General features: G+C 35.9%; 2 protein-coding genes across 3 annotated transcripts; one reads left to right on the plus strand and one right to left on the minus strand.

Moving 5' to 3' along the window:
* The first annotated feature begins 30 nt into the window (after positions 1-30).
* ccdc80l1 (coiled-coil domain containing 80 like 1) lies at positions 31-15,750 on the plus strand. Of its 2 annotated transcripts, XM_065240014.2 has the most exons (8): positions 77-162; positions 459-2,155; positions 2,512-2,668; positions 2,741-2,877; positions 4,791-4,942; positions 5,032-5,135; positions 11,055-11,138; positions 14,248-15,750. In XM_065240014.2, exons 2-8 carry the CDS (start codon positions 473-475, stop codon positions 14,544-14,546), a joined length of 2,616 nt encoding a protein of 871 aa, XP_065096086.1. In that variant the 5' UTR covers positions 77-162; positions 459-472; the 3' UTR covers positions 14,547-15,750. The 2 variants fall into 2 exon arrangements, with proteins under 2 accessions (XP_065096085.1, XP_065096086.1); XM_065240013.2 differs by having other exon boundaries at positions 31-2,155.
* On the minus strand, positions 15,024-21,469 carry slc19a2 (solute carrier family 19 member 2). Its single transcript, XM_065240016.2, has 6 exons — positions 21,198-21,469; positions 19,469-20,035; positions 18,927-19,164; positions 18,299-18,491; positions 16,541-16,682; positions 15,024-16,460 (listed from the first exon to the last, which is right to left on the minus strand). The coding sequence occupies exons 1-6, from the start codon at positions 21,324-21,326 to the stop codon at positions 16,281-16,283; spliced, it is 1,449 nt and encodes a 482-aa protein (XP_065096088.1). The 5' UTR covers positions 21,327-21,469; the 3' UTR covers positions 15,024-16,280.
* Between the last annotated feature and the right edge of the window lie 84 nt (positions 21,470-21,553).

Consider the following 21,553-nt stretch of genomic DNA (forward strand, 5'->3'; position numbering starts at 1 on the left):
GTGACTTGCATTGCGTAATATTAGCATATCAAAGGCGAGTGGGCGTGGTCGCGTATGGCTGTGAGATTCCGTTGTGAAAACTTTCTTCCAAATTCGTGGAGCTGAAAGTAATCATAAGAAGATCTACTGGAGACGATGATCCCGTGCTGAGGGTCCAAGAAGGTTTTTACACACTCTTTTTAAAGGATATGTCAAAACAAAATATCTTTACAGCTGGTGGAGTTTTGCGTGTCTTGTTCGAGCGTACTGGACGTGACTGAATATTATAATTGGGCAGTTTGCTTAATAGTCGATCTCCTTTTATTCCGTTCTTTGGATTTGGACATTATGTTTTTTACAGGAAAACGAGGCGGGACTGCATTATTCTTTTAGTAGTTTTCATTATATCCACGTTACACGTTTTCCTGTGTATTGGTCTGTGCTTGTTTGCTATTTAAATGTTCACGTTTTCTGTTTAGGTCGTTGGTGTCAAATGTCACATTTCTGCAGCATTATTAACATGAAACATCTTCAGGTACATATTCTTTTGTTAGCTCTGTCATGGACACAAGAATTAGATTTAAAGTCATCCACTGTCTCACATTACACAGGAACACAGGAAGGACATGCACAAATGCAATCCAACAGTTTTGTTAAAACCTACAGTAATGACAAGTTTTCAAGTTTCTCCAGCTCAGGGAACACCCACATACTAGGGAAGCCTCAGAATGACCAGAACATGGGCTCTATTCGAACCCCTACACGAAGGGTGCAGAAAGGGAAAAGACAGATACTAAAAAAGAAGCCCAGTTTAACTAACAGTACATCTCCTCATGAGCCAAGTCCAGTTCGAAAGACACCTCTGTCTACACCGCTGAGTGTCTCCAATGCCACCAGCTCTATCAACATCCTGGCTGGTTTTGCTGGTAAAAACCGTGTGCTGGTCATTTCAGCCCCCAATGACTCTAATGGATATTACAAGTTAATGATAAACCTTCTGAAGCCTGAGGTGTACTGTGAGATGGCAGAGAGACACATGCAGCAGATTATAATGTTTCACGAAAAGGGGAAAAGAGGAGGCAAGGTGAGACGTGTTAGCAGCCAGGGATCTGTGGTTGAGGAGTCTCTGAATCCATCCCTGGTACCCCGGCTGATGGCCTTTTTAAAGCTGGAGGAAGGCAAGTTTGGGATGGTGCTACTAAGGAAGACCTTGCAAGTCGAAGAAAGATACCCGTACCCCGTGCAGTTGGAGGCGATCTATGAAGTGATAGACCAGACACCTATGCGCAGGCTGGAGAAGGCCAGGCAAAAGGACTTTGTGCAGAAGTGCAAAGTTGCAGGAGTCGAGGGGCAGGTGGTGCAATCTTTCGCCTCAAATACAGGTGGTTTGCAGACCCGGGAGGACACAGCACTCAACCAGACAGCTCAGGCACAAATACCAACCACCATTTTTACCTCTACAAAATATACAACAGTGACAAAACGCACAAGAACGACTACTCTGAGTACTACAACCACAAAACCTCCGACTACAACTACTGTAGAAACCACAACATCCGCCACAACCACTTTTCCTCTAACAACAACTGCTTTTACCACCAACATACCAACCACGGAGAAGCAAGCAGATCCACACACAACAGTACATTGGACCACAGCTGAGCCAAACACATCCGAGTCAGTCCACCAGCCCTTATCAATCCTTTACAACAGCACCGCAATTCCCTCTATCATCTCGGAAAAACATGTAGACCACACAGAAAAGACTGCAACCTCACCAACACAAGCATACAAACAGAGACCCAAAAACAAACAGCCTGTGGTTAAAAAGGGATGGAGCAAGAAGATTAGTCAGCACGCAAAGGAATATGACACACACAGACCCACTGCTAACAAACCAGGGAAAGATCGCATGACCACACAAAAGGGGAAAACCAAAGCTGACGATGCTGACCGGAAAAAGAAGACCAGTAAATCTGAAAAGCCATCGAAAACGACGCCTGCAGGAAATGATGGGCCAAAAGTTGCAAAGGAGACAAATGTCAGTCTTCCAAATAAAAAGGCTGGAAAAAGGCCAAAAGTTTATGAAGAAAGGACTGCTATGGGTCAGCCAGTCGATCCCAAGAAATCTCTAGGAACCTTTCTGAGTTACTTTGAGAGGAGACGACGCCTCATAGTAAGTATTGTATTGAAAAATAACAGTTTGAAAAGCCACGAGAGCTTATATGTTACAATCGTTTAATTATCCTTGTGGTAATATTGCTCTTAAACATCAATAGCAACCAATGTTCAAGTAATATATAGCTCATTTTCGAACACAATTTTGTTAAATTTATGGTAACGTGTGCTTTAATAGTCATTTTTACTTTGAACGTGTCTCTTCCCATCATTATTTGGAGTCAGAATGTCCTGTTTTATTAATCCTGATATAGGTAAATACAAATACCATTTTCAAGGTAGCCTATGCTGTGTTCCACTGTCCACGAGACAATGTCTTAAACCTTATGGTCTTTTCTCTAATCTTGTCTGCAGGTAATTACTGCTCCAAATGAGCAGAATCATATGTACAGTGAGCAGAGAGATGAATACCTAGAGCAAGTGTGTAATATGGCCCTGCGAAAAATTTCCATCATAACCATTTTTGGGCCCCTCATGAACAGCACCATGAAGATTGATCACTATCAGACAGGTCAGTACTGCTAGTGGTCTTTGTTTGCTGCCATATCTATCAAACTCTTCTCATTGACTTTTTCTTTAACAGAACAGGATAAGCCTTTGCGTGGGCTGCCAGGAAATGACCTCGTCAACCAGGAGCTCATCACCGCATTTCGGAAGCAGTTTGGGATGATAAATAATGATTTTAACATGTTGCTGACTGATTTTGACATGAAAGTCATGGTGTGTGGTAATGCACCTATAGTTCCTTGCATGATGTGAATGAGAAGTAAATCATATAATAATTTTTGTAGGTTGTCTGAAAAAAGGTCACCATAGCTGTCACTGGGGTAGTACGCTTTCAAAAAGTGCCGCTTTGCACCTAAAGAGTTCATGTCAGTACCTCAAAGGTACATATTGGTACCAAATGTATGTATATCTGTAAATGTTAAAAGACAAGTTCGGTATTTTAGACTTAAAGCCCTGTTTTCAGCCCTGTTTATGGTGAAATAGAATGGTTTTGACTGAAATTTCGACATTTACGGCTGCCCTGAGTTTTTTTGCGTGTTTGTGTTTCAGCTCAGACCTCTACAATGGGTATAATGGTGCACTGGAACAATCTTTCCTAAAATGCATTAAACTTTTGTTTACAAAGACGTGAAACTCACAGAGTGGTCAGGGGTGTTCACTGGTATGCTCACACAAAAATCGCTGCAAAAGATGCTTTCCAACAGCTGTTTTAGCATTCGTTGTTAACATGTGGACCTATTTTCCCAAACGCCTCACACCCGTACATTCTTCCTAGAGCTTGAATAATAAACACTCCAGCCCAGGTGGTGGCGCTAATCCGCCTTTGCCAATTGCAAGAATAGAAACAAAGTTCCCGGCGCGGAGTAATACCGTACCTCACAGGACATCTAATACAAGTCAATGGACAGGGCTCCAGACTAACTTTTTTCACTAGGAGCATAGTGGCCCCCAACTGAAAGTTTTAGGGGCGCAACCAGAAAATTTAGGGGCACACACCGTAAATCATCATGCTAACCAAATATTCACATTTCTACTAATTTCCACTGTATTACTAATAAATACTTTAATGATAGATGCAGAAAGTACAATGTGCTGTTTCAAATTCAGTGTCACATTTTATTGTGCACTTTTGGGAAAAAAGGTCAAATTTACTGGTTGCACATGTGCGACTGGATGTAAAATTCAGTGGCACACTCTCAAATTTTAGGGGCAAAATGCCACCATTTGGGGGCATTCTGGAGCCCTGATGGAATGAACCTGTTGGAATGCGTCTTTTGGAGTGATTTTTGTGTGAACAACATACCAGTGAACATCCCTGACCACTCGGTGAGTTTCACGTCTTTGTAAACGAAATGTTAATGTATTTTAGGAAGGATTGTTCCAGTGCACCATTAAACCCATTGTAGAGGTCTGAGCTGAAACACAAACACGCGAAAATTCTCAGGGCAGCCGCAAATGTCGAAATTTCAGTCAAAACCGTTCTATTTCACCATAAACAATCTGAAAACAGGGCTTTAAGTCTAAAATACCGAACTTGTCCTTTAACTTATGTATTTGGACCTTTTTAAAGGGTACTGCCCGGGGGGCAACCTTCCGATCTGTCTGATGAAGCCAATACGGAAGTGACATAAACTGCAATTCAGTGACTGGCGCCTTGAGGCTGGCTCCAAAAGGGAGTTAATTCCCATAGACTCCCATGTTAAAAATGCCCAGCTTTACAGTAGAAAACCACTGCTGTCACTAGACTCGAGCTAGGCGGGCGTGGTTTCGGCAACCAGCCAACTCAGCTTCACCCATGTCCCGCCTCTTTAACCATTTTCGGTTCTCCGCGAGTGATTCGTGGTGACGCACGGCCAAGATGGCGACGGCAGGCAACGCCTACTTTAAGCCTCAAAAACGATCTTCACAAACCAATGGGTGACGTCACAGACACTACGTCCATATTTTTTTACAGTCTATGGTACTGCCACAGTGACAGCTTGAAATAATTTTTTACCTTTTTTTTACATGACAGAAATTAAATTTTTAATAATTAACTTTTTTTATCAGTTATGTTTTTGTTTTCATTCTCTCAACCATTTTTTCAGATTTCATCAAATTAAATCTATCTATCCCTCTTTCCACAGCAACGATACGAAGTCCCGATTGTCATGAAAGCGGTGTTTGACTACATTGACACGCTGTCAACTCGCATTAAAGAGGTGGAACAGCAGAGGAAGCTTGGCGTCATGTGCGGTAAAGAAGATAAATCAAGATCTTTAGAGAACTTTCTCTCTAGGTTTGTGATTTTGTTTTAATAAACAGTGCATAATGTATTAAGAAAGAAAATGGTCATCCACATTCATTTTTGTTTCCATGTGTCTAAAGATTTCGCTGGAGGAGGAGACTGCTTGTAATATCTTCCCCTAGTGATGAAGAATGGGCTTTTCAACAACAAATTTACACCATTAACAGTCAAGCCTGCAACCTGGGTGAGGTCATTTGTGTTCATTCATAAATGCTACAGAAATGTAATATATATATATATATATATATATATATATATATATATATATATATATATATATATATATATATATATATATATGTAATATGTAATATATATGTAATATATATGTAATATGTAATATATATGTAATATATATGGTTGATTCTCACGAAATCCAGACTAAGAAGTTGTCCAGCATCAGATTTTTTAAAAGTCCTTGAAGCAATTTTTTTGTACATATACGAATAAGGTCTGAACTATTATAACCATCTTTTTAGGATATTTAAAAAATATTTCCTATGGAATTATTTACATTTTTTAGATTATCATTATAAAAAAATATAATTACCGCAACATGATATTACATTAAATATATGCATTTACAAACTCATGTTTTGGTAATGAGAACTAAAAATTTAAACTTTTATCTGGAGAGAAAAAATAAGAACTGCTTACCTGGTAGCCATCTTGAGTGTCACAGTCAGTTATGTCACTTCCCACTATTTTCTTTTTTAAATGTTAGTTCCTTGAGGGCTTAAACAATGATTGAAAATTGTTGCGGAGGATGAGAAAATTGGTCTTGGACACATTTACATTCCTTATAACTGTTTTTACATTTACCAATGATCACCAAATATCACATGTTTCTTTACTTTAAATGTTGATAGAATAACATGCACTGAAGCTTTTTTTTATTTATTTTTTTATGTATACAAAAGAGATATCCCGCACACTAATAACTTGCAAAATATAAAAATAATTTATTGCGACGTTTCGATCGTAAGATCTTCTTCAGGCATATCAGTCATATGCCTGAAGAAGATTTTACGATCGAAGCGTCGCAATAAATTATTTTTATATTTTGCAAGTTATTAGTGTGCGGGATATCTCTTTTGTATATATGTTTGGTGGACTATTATTGTCTCTTTATCCAACGCACCTAACCGGAACCTACAGGTGTGCGACATTGGTCTTTTATTTATTTTTTTATAAAATGTCCATGTCAAAAAACCCAAATGCAGTCATTGACACATTGCTGTAATGAAATGTTTTCCCTTAAATGTGGAAAAAACAACAGAGTTGGTTTGTATGATGTGATTTGAAATCATGTGCAAAATAGTACATGAAGAGATGTTTGTATATGCTTCTTATTTTGATACTCTTACTTTGCATTTACTTTTTTAACAAAATGTTTCATGACACCTCATCGTCCATATAAAGAGCTCAGATGCAAAAGCAGTCTTTGTCAAAAATAAGATAATGCTCTTGGCACGTATTTTACGTGTTTCAAATACCTTCGCTTCAAATATGCTTAATCACCGCCTCAGGCCATTCAGAAAAAAAAACAGTTTGTTGTCAGAATCCTTTTAATGGCAATGGATTTTTCAGCAAAGTCCTCTACAGTCTAAAAAGGGCTGGGTTATTTTTGACCCATAATGGGTAAATATTGGACAGAACACACCACTGGGTTAAAATTGACCCAATGCTGGGTTGTTTTAACCGAACTTGGGTTATTATACCCCATGGTTGCATAACAACAACCCAACATTGGGTCATTTTTAACCCAGCATGTGTTAAATACAATAGTTGCATCTTTAGTGATTTTGCAACTGTTTACTATATCTTTTTTAGAAGTGGAGGTTTTTGCCCAAAAGCAAAGTGTTTTTGCAGCCACTTTTTTTGTATTTATCTATTTCAAAATATCAGAAACTTTCATATATACAGTATAATGAACAAAGGACACATATTACTGCAAAGATCTTAAATGTCTGTTATTGACGGGATTGTAATCAACTGTGGTGATTATATCTGGATCAGGTTTTGTCATATTGCCTTGCACTGCTTGCTCTTAGACATATGCTACAATCTCTCTTGCAGCATAGACAGTTTTATTTAGGGAGTTGATTTGTTGTGACACTGGGTAGTTTGGAGTATGACCTTATAGCTGCCTGGATTTGGCTTAAAGCTGCAATTTGAGTAGCCTTGTCCTATGCAGTGTCCTTCCCTTACGAAAAAGAAGTACACTTCAAGTTAATTTTATTAAGTATACTTAAGTAATGTTGGAGTATAGTTTTAAGTATACTTTATGTAGTAAGTGTACTAACATTTATGTTCTAGTAGTATACTTGTAAGTGTACTGCTTGAATACCGCTTGGGACTAAATTGGCCCACTTTTAGTATATAAAAGTATACTTCTAAGTGTACTATAAGTGTAAGAGTAGTCAACTTTAAGTGTACAACTAGTGCACAATTAGTTCTTCATTTGTAATGCAAGTGAACTCATGAGTATACTAGTAGTTTTCTAGACTTATACTTCAAGTGTACATGCAAATATTCTGTTAGTGTACTCTTAGTAAACTAGAAGTTACTTATTGTGTGCTGCAGGTATACTTCCAAGTGTTCTTTTAATATACTTTTAGTTAACTAGTAGTTTACTAGTCATATACTGAAAGTGTACATGCAAGTGTTCTGTTAGTGTACTCTTAGTTAACTAGTAGGTTACTTATTATGTGCTGCAGGTATACTTCCAAGTGTTCTTTTAATATACTTTTAGTTAACTAGTAGTTTATTAGTCATATACTTCAAGTGTACATGCAGAAGTGTTCTGTTAGTGTACTCTTAGTAAACTAGTATGTAACTTATTGTATACTGCTTGTGTAACAAAGCACTTTGACACTGAGGATCCATCTGCAGGTTTTTATTAAACACACTCATATTCCAACAGGCAAGGTCAAACAACAGCAAACACAGCAATGTAAGGCAGGCAAATCTCGTAGTCGTGAAACAGGCAAAAGGGTCAGGGCAGGCAACATACTCATAAACCGGGTAAAACAAATAAAGATCAATAAATACAGATGGATATGCAGGCAGGCAAACCGCTCAGCAATGACAGCCGGTACAAATCAAGACTTTGGACTGACTGAATGTTTCCAGAGAGTTTATATAGGCTGTCCAATGAGTTTCAGGTGCAGATTAATCAGTCCAGGCATGCGGGATTATGGGAAATGGAGTCCAGAACGAAAGTTAATATTCAGGGGGTTCAGCCATATATATAGATATATATACAACCTCAAATCAGAAAAAAGTTGGGACACTGTAGAAATTGTGAGTAAAAAAGGAATGGAATAATTTACAAATCTCATAAACGTATATTTTATTCACAATAGAATATAGATAACATATCAAATGTTGAAAGTGAGACATTTTGAAATGTCATGCCAAATATTGGCTCAATTTGGATTTTATGAGAGCTACACATTCCAAAAAAAGTTGGGACAGGTAGCAATAAGAGTATAAAAGTTAAATGTACATAAGGAACAACTAAAGGACCAATTTGCAACTTAATTGGCAACATGATTGGGTATAAAAAGTGTGGCAGTGCCTCTCAGAAGTCAAGATGGGCAGAGATAGTCTATATTCTATTGTGAATAAAATATAAATTTATGAGATTTGCAAATTATTCCATTCCTTTTTTTACTCACAATTTCTACAGTGTCCACTGTAGTGTCCCATTATATATATATATTTTTTCTTTTTTTATTGTTTGATTATCTCACTGATAGCATACGAAAGATTTAGCTTCAAATTGAAAGTACAATTAAGGTATATGTCAGGTATAAAAATTAATACACAGGAACAATTTATTGTACTTTAAGTGCAATATATATATATATATATATATATATATATATATATATATATATATATATATATATATATATATATATATATATATATATATATATATATATATATATATATATAGTATGATGTTAAGTTCACTTAAAGTAAAGTTGAGTAGTAAACTACTAGTTAACTAAAAGTATAGTAAAAGAATACTTGCAAGTATACCTGCAGCACACAATTAGTAACTTACTAGTTTTCTAAGAGTACACTAACAGAACACTTGCATGTACACTTTCAGTATGAGTACACTAGTTAACTAAAAGTATAGTAAAAGAATACTTGCAAGTATACCTGCAGCACACAATTAGTAACTTACTAGTTTTCTAAGAGTACACTAACAGAACACTTGCATGTACACTTTCAGTATGAGTACACTAGTTAACTAAAAGTATAGTAAAAGAATACTTGCAAGTATACCTGCAGCACACAATTAGTAACTTACTAGTTTACTAAGAGTACACTAACAGAACACTTGCATGTACACTTTCAGTATGAGTACACTAGTTAACTAAAAGTATAGTAAAAGAATACTTGCAAGTATACCTGCAGCACACAATTAGTAACTTACTAGTTTACTAAGAGTACACTAACAGAACACTTGCATGTACACTTTCAGTATGAGTACACTAGTTAACTAAAAGTATAGTAAAAGAATACTTGCAAGTATACCTGCAGCACACAATTAGTAACTTACTAGTTTACTAAGAGTACACTAACAGAACACTTGCATGTACACTTTCAGTATGAGTACACTAGTTAACTAAAAGTATAGTAAAAGAATACTTGCAAGTATACCTGCAGCACACAATTAGTAACTTACTAGTTTACTAAGAGTACACTAACAGAACACTTGCATGTACACTTTCAGTATGAGTACACTAGTTAACTAAAAGTATAGTAAAAGAATACTTGCAAGTATACCTGCAGCACCAAATTAATAACCTACTAGTTTACTAACACTAAAGATTCTCCATGAAGATAATACACATTTGTACTGTACACTACATATACTTTCAAAATGTACTTAAAATATACTGTTTCTAAAGGATGCTAAATAATGTATTTTATAAATATGCTGTCAGTGCATTATTATAATGATAACTTTAACAGATAAAGTATACCTAAAATAAACTTTAAAATAAGTTCAAATTAGTATACTTTAAAAATTGCACAGAACTTTAACTCCAAGTATATTTTTTAAAGTATACTTTTAGAAAATATATTAAATTATAATTATTTTGAAATATATTAAAAGTTTAATTGTAAGCAAATATGTTGTAAGCATACTTTCAATATATTAAAAGTTGGTACATGCTAAGTTAAATATACTTGAAATACAATAAAGTATATTTATTTTTTACCAGGGCTATTCATATGGCTTTTTGCAGCTTTCTTGATGTAGCTTTCGTTGTTGCATTTTTACTTAATACTGTTAAGTATATGTCAGTAAACAAGTATAGGCCAAATATACTTAGACATTTCGGTCAGTATAGGTCAAGTATACTTTAGTACAATTTAAGTATATTTCTGAGAAGTACCTAAAGTACATTTTAGAGAGGTACATAAAAAGTAAACTGAAAGTATACTTTTTTATTTTAAGTTTAAAAGAAGTATACTTATAGCACACTTGAATAAACTTCTTTTTCGTAAGGGTTACCACTACAAATCTGTATGAGTATATTGCAGTTCACTATAAACCACCCTCTAAAATGACCATTAGAGAAAGATTTAGGTATCACATGGTTTCTTGATTTGATCTCTAATAATGTTGGCTTACATCTTGACAAGCAATTATTTACATCCTGTTCCAAAGTCTTCCCACACAAGCTTCTGTCCTCCATTTCTACTACAACATGTTCACACTAACCATGCTTTCATGGTGATGGTTAGGCCAGATCCCAAATTCCTCTGATGAATGACATGGTCTTTTAAATACTCCTTTTTGTTGGCTATTTTGGAGGTAGGAACATTCTCTGGAATCCTTCTCCACATTCTTTAGAGTCCAGAAGGACCTGTGGAGGTTTGGGTCTTGCATAACAATCCAACAGAGACCGCTTCTTTTCTGGGGCATGACAACTTGATTGATGCCCTCATAAAAGAAAGAGGAAATCTCTTTAAAACTCATAGCATGAGTAAGGCTGGGCTGGCAAATCTTGTATGTTTGGACATATTGATTAGCTTTAGCTTTGAAACCATTTTTTTTTCTAATTCACAGGGCTGCGTCACGTATCTGTACTGAAACTTGTTGGAAGAACCCTTCATGACATAAGTGGAGTCCTGGAGCTCTATCCCATAAATGGTAAGATTCAGGGCTGTTGATTGATCAGAAGTTTGAAATAAAGTAATTATGTGTGCTTCAAAAAGCACACTTATTGTTCTTCATGATTTTATTATTCTTATTATTACCCAGCTCCTGTTTGTGAAAGTGTGAAACCAAACTTTGTACATGAACTTGGGTCTTGAATATGAGGATGCACATAAAAAAAAACATTCTAAAATTGTACGCCGCCAAACACGAAGTCGTTCATATCTCAGGAACGCTTTTACGTATTGAAACCAAACTTTGTACATGAACTTGGGTCTCCAATGTGAGGATGCACAACATAAAAAAAACATTCTAAAATTTTACGCCGCCAAACATGAAGTTGTTCATATCTCAGGAACACTTTCACGTATTGAAACCAAACTTTGTACATGAACTTGGGTCTCCAATATGAGGATGCACAACATAAAAAAACATTCTAAAATTTTACGCCGCCAAACACAAAGTCGTTCATATCTCAGGAACGCTTTCACGTATTGAAACCAAACTTTGTACATGAATTTGGGTCTCCAATGTGAGGATGCACAACATCAAAAAAACATTCTAAAATTTTACACCGCCAAACACGAAGTCGTTCATATCTCAGGAACGCTTTCACGTATTGAAACCAAACTTTGTACATGAATATGGGTTTCCAATGTGAGGATGCACAACATCAAAAGAAAAAAACACATTAAAAAATTTTACGCTGTCAAACAGGAAGTCGTTCATATCTCAGGAACGCTTTTACGTATTGAAACCAAACTTTGTACATGAACTTGAGTCTCCAATGTGAGGATGCACAACATAAAAAGAAAAAAAAACAAAAAAAATTTACGCTGTCAAACAGGAAGTCATTCATATCTCAGGAACGTTTTTACGTATTGAAACCAAACTTTTTACATGAATTTGGGTCTCAAATGTGAAATGCACAACATCAAACGAAAAAAAAACATTAAAAATTTTTACGCTGTCTAACAGGAAGTCGTTCATATCTCAGGAACGCTTTTACGTATTGAATCCAAACTATGTACATGAACTTGGGTCTCCAATGTGAGGATGCACAACATCAAAAAAACATTCAAAAATTTTACGGCGCCAAACTGGAAGTTGTTCATATCTCAGGAACGCTTTCACGTATTGAAACCAAACTTTGTACATGAATTTACGTCTCCAATGTGAAATGCACAACATCAAAAGAAAAAAAAAACATTACAAAATTTTACGCCGCCAAACTGGAAGTTGTTCATATCTCAGGAACACTTTCACGTATTGAAACCAAACTTTGTACATAAATTTGGGTCTCCAATGTTAGGATGCACAACATCAAAAAAACATTCTTAAATTTTACGCCGCCAATCTGGAAGTTGTTCATATCTCAGGAACGCTTTCAGGTATTGAAACCAAACTTTGTACATGAACTTGGGTCTCCAATGTGGAATGCACAACATCAAAAGAAAAAAAAACATTCAAAAATTTTACGCTGTCAATCAGAAAGTCATTCATGGTTGACAACCACTCAAAATTGATTTAACTTGTTTCAAATGATGTGACACAAACAATATAAGCCAGTTCACTGTTGTATACTGTAATACAGTGCATTGTAGGCTGTATACTGTACAATTAACAAACTGTATGGCCCTGAACATTGTGCTTTCCATTTGTTTACAGTACTGACTGCGCAATAGATTTTGGCTTGTTGCAGGTTCACAAAGAACAAGAATTACAGTATTACAGAAACGAAGGACAAGTGTGTGAGATGCAGGGTACAGAACTGTAAAAATAAAGGTACAAGGAGGAGGAAGAGCCAAGAAAATTGCAAATAGCAAAGCAGAGTAGTGATTTCGAATCAATTTGGAGCTACTATGATAGAACATGATTTCGTTCATCAAAAGACGATGACGAAGAAATATATAATTTGTTTTGAAATTACAGTTTTTCTCAGTCACTTTGGAGCATTTCTCGAATCATTCTTACAATTTGCTAAATAATGCGTGCATTTCTCAGAACACTTCATACAAACTGCAGAACATCATTGATTTCCTGCAAAAGCATGTAACCTCCTTAGGGCAAAATCCTTAGTTCATCCCTCAAAGGTACATTTTTACGTCAGTGAACATGCCAGTCCCATAAAAAAGGCAAGTTTGTGTGTCATTGTTCATGAACAAGACGAAATGTTTACCTATGTTGTCAACATACCAATTGTACACAATTATATGTCAAGAGATTTGTTCCAAAACGCAATAAATCCATTTCGACTAATTTGGGCAAAAATGTGTTTTCTATACCAAGAAAACAAAAAGATGAAAAACCAACTTTCACACAGCATCTTTAGGTTATTTATCTTTAGGTGAAAAGCTGTTAGTGCTAGTTATATTCAGTGCTAGGCCTATATTTGAATGAAATGGAGTCGTATGGAAATTTTTTATAGATTGGGACACTTTGTAACATTGAGATGACTTAAACCATCCCAGATGAACAGAATTTACATAGCAATGTAAAACACTCAAGGGTATTATCTTACATTACAAATTGTAAAATAACTAAGTTTCAGTAAAGTTCTAGTTGAACAGTTGTTCTAAAAGTAACATTAAGAAGTGTCTAAATAGATGGTTCCACACACACCAACTATAGGAACTAGAAGTGTGGTGTTTTGAGTAAAAAAAACCTTATGAGAAACCAGGTTTGACTAAGAGGATAGTTCATCTTTGGCTACAGAGAGTGAACAATGTCAGTGCTAATGAAGTTATATTTTACGTTGCAGTCATATATTAGTTTCATAAGATAGGTTTGATATAAAATGATAGAAGTTTTGATAAGAAAAGTTTACATCATTGTAGGAGACTAAACATTACAAACATTAGGCTATAGTCCACATCAATCCATTAAGTCACATTTTTAAGACACGCTTCCATTGTTTTGTCTTGTTCTACATGGTAAAATTACATATTTGTGACCCTGTCTGTGAAATCCAAAAAGTCTTTCATGAAATAACTGGTATATTTCTCATTCATAGTCTAGTGCACTTCCTTCAATGTTTAGATGACTGAAATGATTATTTTTTGTATGAAAAACATGAGGGAACAAACTATGGTCTGTATTGCAGGTAGTGCATCAGTGGATCGTGAGGACCTGCCAGCCTCATTGGTGCAGGACATCAGAAACTACTTCCAGATCAGCCAAGAATATTTCTCCATGCTGCTTGCTGGGAAAGATGGCAATGTGAAATCTTGGTACCCCTCCCCTATGTGGTCAATGTCAATCATTTACGAGCTGATCGACTCCATGCAGCTTCGCAGGCAGGAAATGGCCATCCAGCTGTCTCTCGGCATGCGTTGCCCTGATGATGACGACAGTCACCGTGACAGTTATCACGAGGGTTATCATCGTGGGTATGATTATTAGAAATAAAGGAAAAGCATGTCTATGAACTTGTGCACTGCCTGCAGAAACAATGTGAACCACAATAGTTGAAAGGTCTGAAAATCGTGTTTTGCATTAGAAATATTTAATAGATTTTTTTTCTTACTCAGCAGCCCTGTGTAGGCCTCTCACTCTTGATATTTACATTTGCTCTGATCAATAAGTATATTGTTTTAAATTGTTGTTTTTGAAGTTGTATTTATTTTATTAGTAACTTGAATATATTTGCATGTCGATATTCAGTTAGTTCAACATCTTTAAATTGTAAGTTAAACAACAATGAATGTGTTTTTTTAGTTCTATTTTGACAAACAAATTATAAAAACATATTCTGACACATTTTTTGTATAAGCCAGTTAATCTTTACTGCCCCCTGCCGGAAACAAACGGTGCATGGAATTTTTTTTCCATAAATTCTATAATGACCCAGATGACTTGCAAAACATATATAAACAATCAGAATTATAAAAATAGTTTATTAAATAGTTTTTACTTTTCTATCAAAAAACTCTACAGTAGTCAAAAGAAAAACGATGAAGTGCAGTGCTACAGAAGACACTCATTTAGTGTCCCACAACTTGAATCACACAACATAAAAATAAATAACTTTCAGGGGACATTCTGAGATTGCCCTCATACACAATACTCACACACCTCTGTTTTGGTCTCAAGTTCCCAAAGTACCGTCAAATGAACCGTTACCAGTGATTATAAACATAAATAAAGGACACCTTTGCAATAATGCTGGCAATTGTGATTTCATTTCTACAATCACACATTTTCTAACATCTTCAAACTTCAAATGAAGTCTGCTATGCAAGGTATCATTGTGAAAGTTACATTTTACTTTAGATATTTTAAGCATGGCATAGCCATAAATGTAATACTAAGCCACTTTCCCCGGAAACATTTCTTCAAAACTAATAATAGGTTTGCGGTGATTGTAACAGAATTAGATAACAGTACACAGTTCAGGAAAAAACAATTGCAAAATCCAAATAGTATTACCCAATTAAATAAAAATAAAAAAACATTACATGTACCACAAATGTGGAATACTTTGCATGAATCTGTTGTCCCATGGCATTAAGCTTGAGTTATTTTATGCGAGACCTGTGGATATTTTGATAATACATTACTTATGAAATTAACCTGTAAATGTGTGTCTTAAAATCATCCAAAAACGTTGTGGCCCTGTCTAAAAATTTTTTTCTACATTTTATATACATTTCAAAACAATTTTCAAACTCAATTTGACTGCTCTTGAAACAAAAAATAATATTAATTGAAAATCTACAAATGCTCTAGAAATTAGGCCCTAATTCATACTCTGTTCATAGAGAGTGACAATAACAAAAAAAAGGTGTATTTTACATTCCAGTTTTTAAAAAAAGATCTCTTATTTTTAGATGGAAATGTTCAACCTCAAACCATCTCATCTTTTGGCAACCGAATTGCTTAATTTTAAGTAACAGTAGTAAAGTAAGGCATAAAAATTTGGTTTTTACATAAGAGCAATTTGTTCGTTTGTGCAGTGCATTATTTATAAATATTGTGTGAACTACAATTGTCACCTACAGTGTATAATTATGTGATCTATGATGAATAATGCTTTAGTAACCTTCATGATTTGTAAATCCTAACTGAATCCACTCATACACATTATAACTTACTGATCTTGTGCTTAAATGCACAGGAATGAGGATTTGAGGAAATTCAAGCTTCTGTAACATGTCTCATGTCTTTGGAGACTGCAGCGTCTACTTCTGTTGAGGCCAATACATTTAGTCCATTGTCAGTCTGTTCTCCAGATCTCCTCCTTTCGACTAATTTATAAAGCCAGGCGATGAAGAAAATCGCTGCCACTGCAGTAAAGTAACTAGCATAGATGAAAAACTGTGGAAGGAAGCAAAACATATTAGCATCCCGTATCAGCAATCTACAGGTATTTTGGCTGGGTTCATGGTGTACTTTACCTGTGAGAAAATGTCCAGGCCCAGACCGGCTGAATCTACTACAATCACAGTAAGCAGAGTCTGAAGTAGAAGTGCAATGAAAGTGTTCACTCCAAACACTAAAGCATATCGTTTCATGCTTAGATTGGCAGCAATCTGATACCTGCAATAAAGTCAAATGAGAACATTCTGTACTCAATATTGAAGTTTTATCAAAACAAGTTTTGAATACAAAATAAATCAAAGTGCATATAGACAGAGGCTGCGTCCGAAACGGCCTACTTCCATGCTATATATTAGGCGAAAAGCAGTAGGCGAGACGAGTAGTATGTCCGAATTAATGGTATTTCAAAAACAGTAGGCGAAAAGTACCCAGATGACCTTACTGCTTCCAACAAGAGTGTTCATTCGATGGACCCTTTACTATCCTGTGAGTCCCGTGAGTTATCGAAGAAAGAAAAAGGAGAGGAGTTGTTTTATTAAAAAAAATGTCCAAAAGCAGTAACGCAGATTTATTCAAATGCAAATGGGTGATTTTAGCGAAATTATACTTATGAGGTGTCATGAAACATTTTGATAAAAAAAACATGCAAACTAAGAGTATCAAAATAAGAAGCATACAGTTACAAACATCTCTTCATGTACTATTTTGCACATGATTTCAAAAGACATCATACAAAATTTTGTTGTTTTTTACACATTTAAGGGAAAAATTTTCATTACCGCAACGTGTCCATGACTGGTTTTGGGTTCTTTGACATGGAAAATTTATAATTAAAAAATCTAAAAAATAAAACGCTTCAGTGCATGTTATACTATAAACATTTACAGGTGATCATTGGTAAATGTGGAGACAATAATAAGGAATATAAATGTGTCCAAGACCAATTTTCTCATCCTCCGCAACAATTTTCAATCATTGTTTAAGCCCTCAAGGAACTAACATTTTCAAAAAAAAAAAAATTTGTTGGAAGGGACATAATAGACTGTGACACTCAAGATGGCTACCAGGTAAACCGTTCTTATTTTTTCTGTCAGATAAAAGTTGAAATTTTGTTTGTCATAGCACCTAGACGACTTTTTAGTTCTCATTACAGAAAAATGAGTTTGTAAATGCATATATTTAATGTAATATCATGTTGCGGTTATGATAATTTTTGTTAATGATAATCTAAAGAATTTAAATAATTCTATAGGAATTTTTTTTTAAATCCTCTAAAAATATGGGTTATAGTATGTTCAGACCTTAATCTTAAGGTCTGTGCAAAAAAATTGGCTTCAAGGGCTTTTTTTTAAAAAATCTGATGCTGGAATCTAAGTCTGGATTTCATGAGGATCACCCAAATACAAATATACAACACAGCTTTCCCTTGTGGTTAAATTGCAAATTGCACGTGATGCAAAGTTATTGGTGGTGGTTGAGGAGAATCCCCCTTTCATATGTAAAGCGCTTTGAGTGCTGCAGAAAAGCGCTATATAAATGTAATGAATTATTATTATTAAATTGCGTTGGATTAACAATGCAATTTAAAAAAGTCTATATAAATGTAATGCATTATTATTAGTATTAAATTGCATTGTATTAACATCATTCAAGTTAACGACTTGTTGTTATGGCGACGTATGTTGCGTGATGCATCATGTAGTACGTCCGAATTCATTCATACTATCCATATTCATGCTATATAGTACCTACTGTTTAAAAGGTCAATACTTCATCTAATTCAGTACCTACTATCACAGTATGCGATTTCGGATGCAGACAGACAGGTAACTTACGTTGCTATGGTGATCAGCAGCATGTAAGTAGCTCTGAACAGCACGTAGGAGGTGTAGCACACCCAGATATTTTCGATGGTGACCATGAGGTACACACACACAGCGATTACCGCAGTGAAAATACAGAGAGCAAGTTCTCCCCATACTGCCCACGACACTTTCACAAAGCTTACCGCAAAGGCAGCTAAAGCACCTGTCAAGAAAACAAAAAACAGAATAACTGACTATTAGCAACTTCTTTAGTGTGGATTCATATCAAAATCCTTAAACGACTGCACAGTTTGAATGTTGAACCTTTGCAGTATAAACTGGCTGATACCAAATTATTGGACCAGGTAAAATTTTGTTTGGATTAAAGTGGATAAAATGGAATAATTTGGGTCTTGTTTATTGGTCAATAGCAGTGGTTTATACACAGTAAATAAACTGAGTGACTTACTCAGAACTTTTGAAACTTTAATCAATGATTGTTACTGTTGTGGCATAACTTTGTTACTCTTATGCACTTCATCTTCTGACAGAAATATGGTGTTTAAATGTTTATTAAAATGTATTAATGCCCTTGTTCAAATAACACGTTACCAATGTTTATTTTATAATAAATTATAAAGAGGAAACACAATCATACCAAGCAATGTAGAAATGGTCTCCACATAACCATTGTAGATCTCAGAACTCGTGGAAGGCAAGATCTTCTCCCAAAGTGCCTGAGCATAATTGATCACTTGTAAGTAACCGCAGGTGGACAAAGCCCACCAAACTGACCAGGCCAGAAGTGTAGAAGAGGAGTAACACTGCAAAAAGTCTCCCCAGAGCATTTTTAACACTTCAAGTAATCCAGCACTGCTTGTTCTCTTCTTCAGAACCTAAAAAAGTAGACAAAACGAAATATTGACCCAAAGCTCTCTGCCCATATTATATGTTACTTTCGCTTAAAATCTGCTTAATCCCAGCCTCAGGCCATTCACAAATACCACCACATATTATTTCAGAAGTAGAGATGTTTGCATGCACTTATTGGGAAAATAAGCATTTCGATGAATGAGTAATAACCTTTAATTGCTATATTAAATAAAGCATTTATTTCAATGATATGATCATAACTGTGCTTTTTTCATGATTGATCTGTGGGTTAAGAGAGTCAACAAAGAAAATCCCTATTCAACCCACCGTTCTTTTGTCTGAAACAAGTTGCATTTTTGATTCTGAATCCTCTAATGTGCTGATCAGTGGGCTGCTGTTCATGGGTTTATTAATTGCTTCATCCTGAGAGCTGCCCTCTATCTGGTGAAAGAACAGGCTCTTGCTGGGCATGCGTAGAAACCAAGGGGCGACAAAAGCAACGCATGAAGACACCAGCGTGATGACACTCAGGTAAAAGAGGCGCACCTGGCCTACAGACACCAGAATCTGTCCAGTTAGTGAGCCAATGGCCGAGCCCAACAGTGTGACACTCCGACAAAGGCCAGTCACCTTCTGATAATGAGATGGCTCTACAACACTGTAGATGTATGAATAGTAGGCCACTTCAGTGGCAGTGGCAAGTCCAAAAAAGAACTCCAACAACTGCATTGAAGGCACGCTCCGGACTTTCACAAGCAAGGCGTAAGTCACTATGAAGCTGGCTGCTTGGAGAATGAGAACAGGTTTGTAGCGGAGGTAATCTGTGGCCAGGAAAACAGGAAACAACAGGACAAGGTAGGAATAGGTCCAGAATGGGTAGATCTCATTCACAACCTGTGATCAGGGTTAGAAAGAGAAAGCTTAGATACATCATCATCATACAATTAACAATTAATAATTTGTCAAATGACACACCATTTTAAACATTTGGCAAATGCTTTCATCCAAACTGGTGTCTTACAACACAATCAATACCAGAGGTTTCCAAACTTTTCATTCCATGACCAGGTCACAGTTTGAAAACCTCTGAGCTATACATTATTGTTTTATTTTGATTTGTGTTCTGTGGGCTTTAAACCCATGATTTTGATGTTGCTAGCAGGAACATGTTACATTTAACCACAAAAACATTCTCATATTGAAGTCTGGTTAATGCAAATCTTGTGATGCAGCTTTATGAACAAATACAGGAATTTAGAGATTAGAGCCTCTAGGATTAAACCAAAAAGTTGGCAGATTTTTAATCGAGATGGTGATGAAGTTTACTTATGACATTTATACAGTATTTTTTTTAAAAATATACATTCTCTTTACGAGGACTTAAATGTGCTAAAGGAGGGAATTATGTAGTAAATCTTCTGTAGTCGTGTCAAATGATCGAAGCGTCATTCTCATAATACAAATGTGAAACTCCAGTTAAATATTTTTTATGATTTAGTGTTTTCTTTCTACATAAAAATCATCCTACATAATGTAAAGAAAATACAACCTTGACATCTTTAATATTGACGTAAGGTCATGTCAAAGTATAAAATCAATGCGTGAAATCAAACTTTGATGCTCCTAATCTTATAATAAGACTATTAGAGTTTTCCCGGGATCTCAAAGACAGACTCGCCAATAATCTTATTCTGTTATGATAATTTAAGTAATAGAACTTGTAAAGCTGCTACACGCGGTCACATGACTTGCATCATTTCACAGTATACTTATGCTGCGTTCCAGGCAACCCGTAACCCGTAACTCACGAGTTCAAAACCACGCCTCACGACTCTGAACTGGGAGTACATCGATCTAGTACGAGTTCACGGGTGGGAAGTCACGGGTTTGACTGCCGTTCCAGTGCACTTTCACCGGTAGAAGGTTGTAAAAACACGAGTTACGGGCTGCCTGGAACGCATAAGGTCGTGAGTCGTGGTTTTGAAGTCGTAACTCACGGGTTTAAAAACCTGCCTGGAACGCACCATTACATCACCCTAAAGGACATCTACATTACCATTGTCTCTGTAAGGTTTTTGTCAGGTCCCATCAAAAATGGAGTTAAAAAAGGTTCCAGAGGTCTGTAACTGCAGAAAAATCCGTAAATGCAGAGTAAAACGGTAGGACATAGCCATGGTTGAGACATATCTCCTCACGCTTACTGACCTTCTCAACGTTACACATGAATTTAACTCGTTGGCTCGCGCTTTCAGAACATGAGCCAGTAAAAAAACCAGACTGTCAAGTGATGTCGCAAAAATATGACGACAGAGCAACGACCCAATGAGAGGGCTTTTGGTTGCTACACCCACGCTTTACCCATAGATGTGTACACATCTATATATCTATGCGCTTTACCATCCGCCGCCATAT

This window comes from Paramisgurnus dabryanus, chromosome 7 (genome assembly GCF_030506205.2).
Source record: "Paramisgurnus dabryanus chromosome 7, PD_genome_1.1, whole genome shotgun sequence".
In the NCBI taxonomy this organism is placed as follows: domain Eukaryota; kingdom Metazoa; phylum Chordata; class Actinopteri; order Cypriniformes; family Cobitidae; genus Paramisgurnus; species Paramisgurnus dabryanus.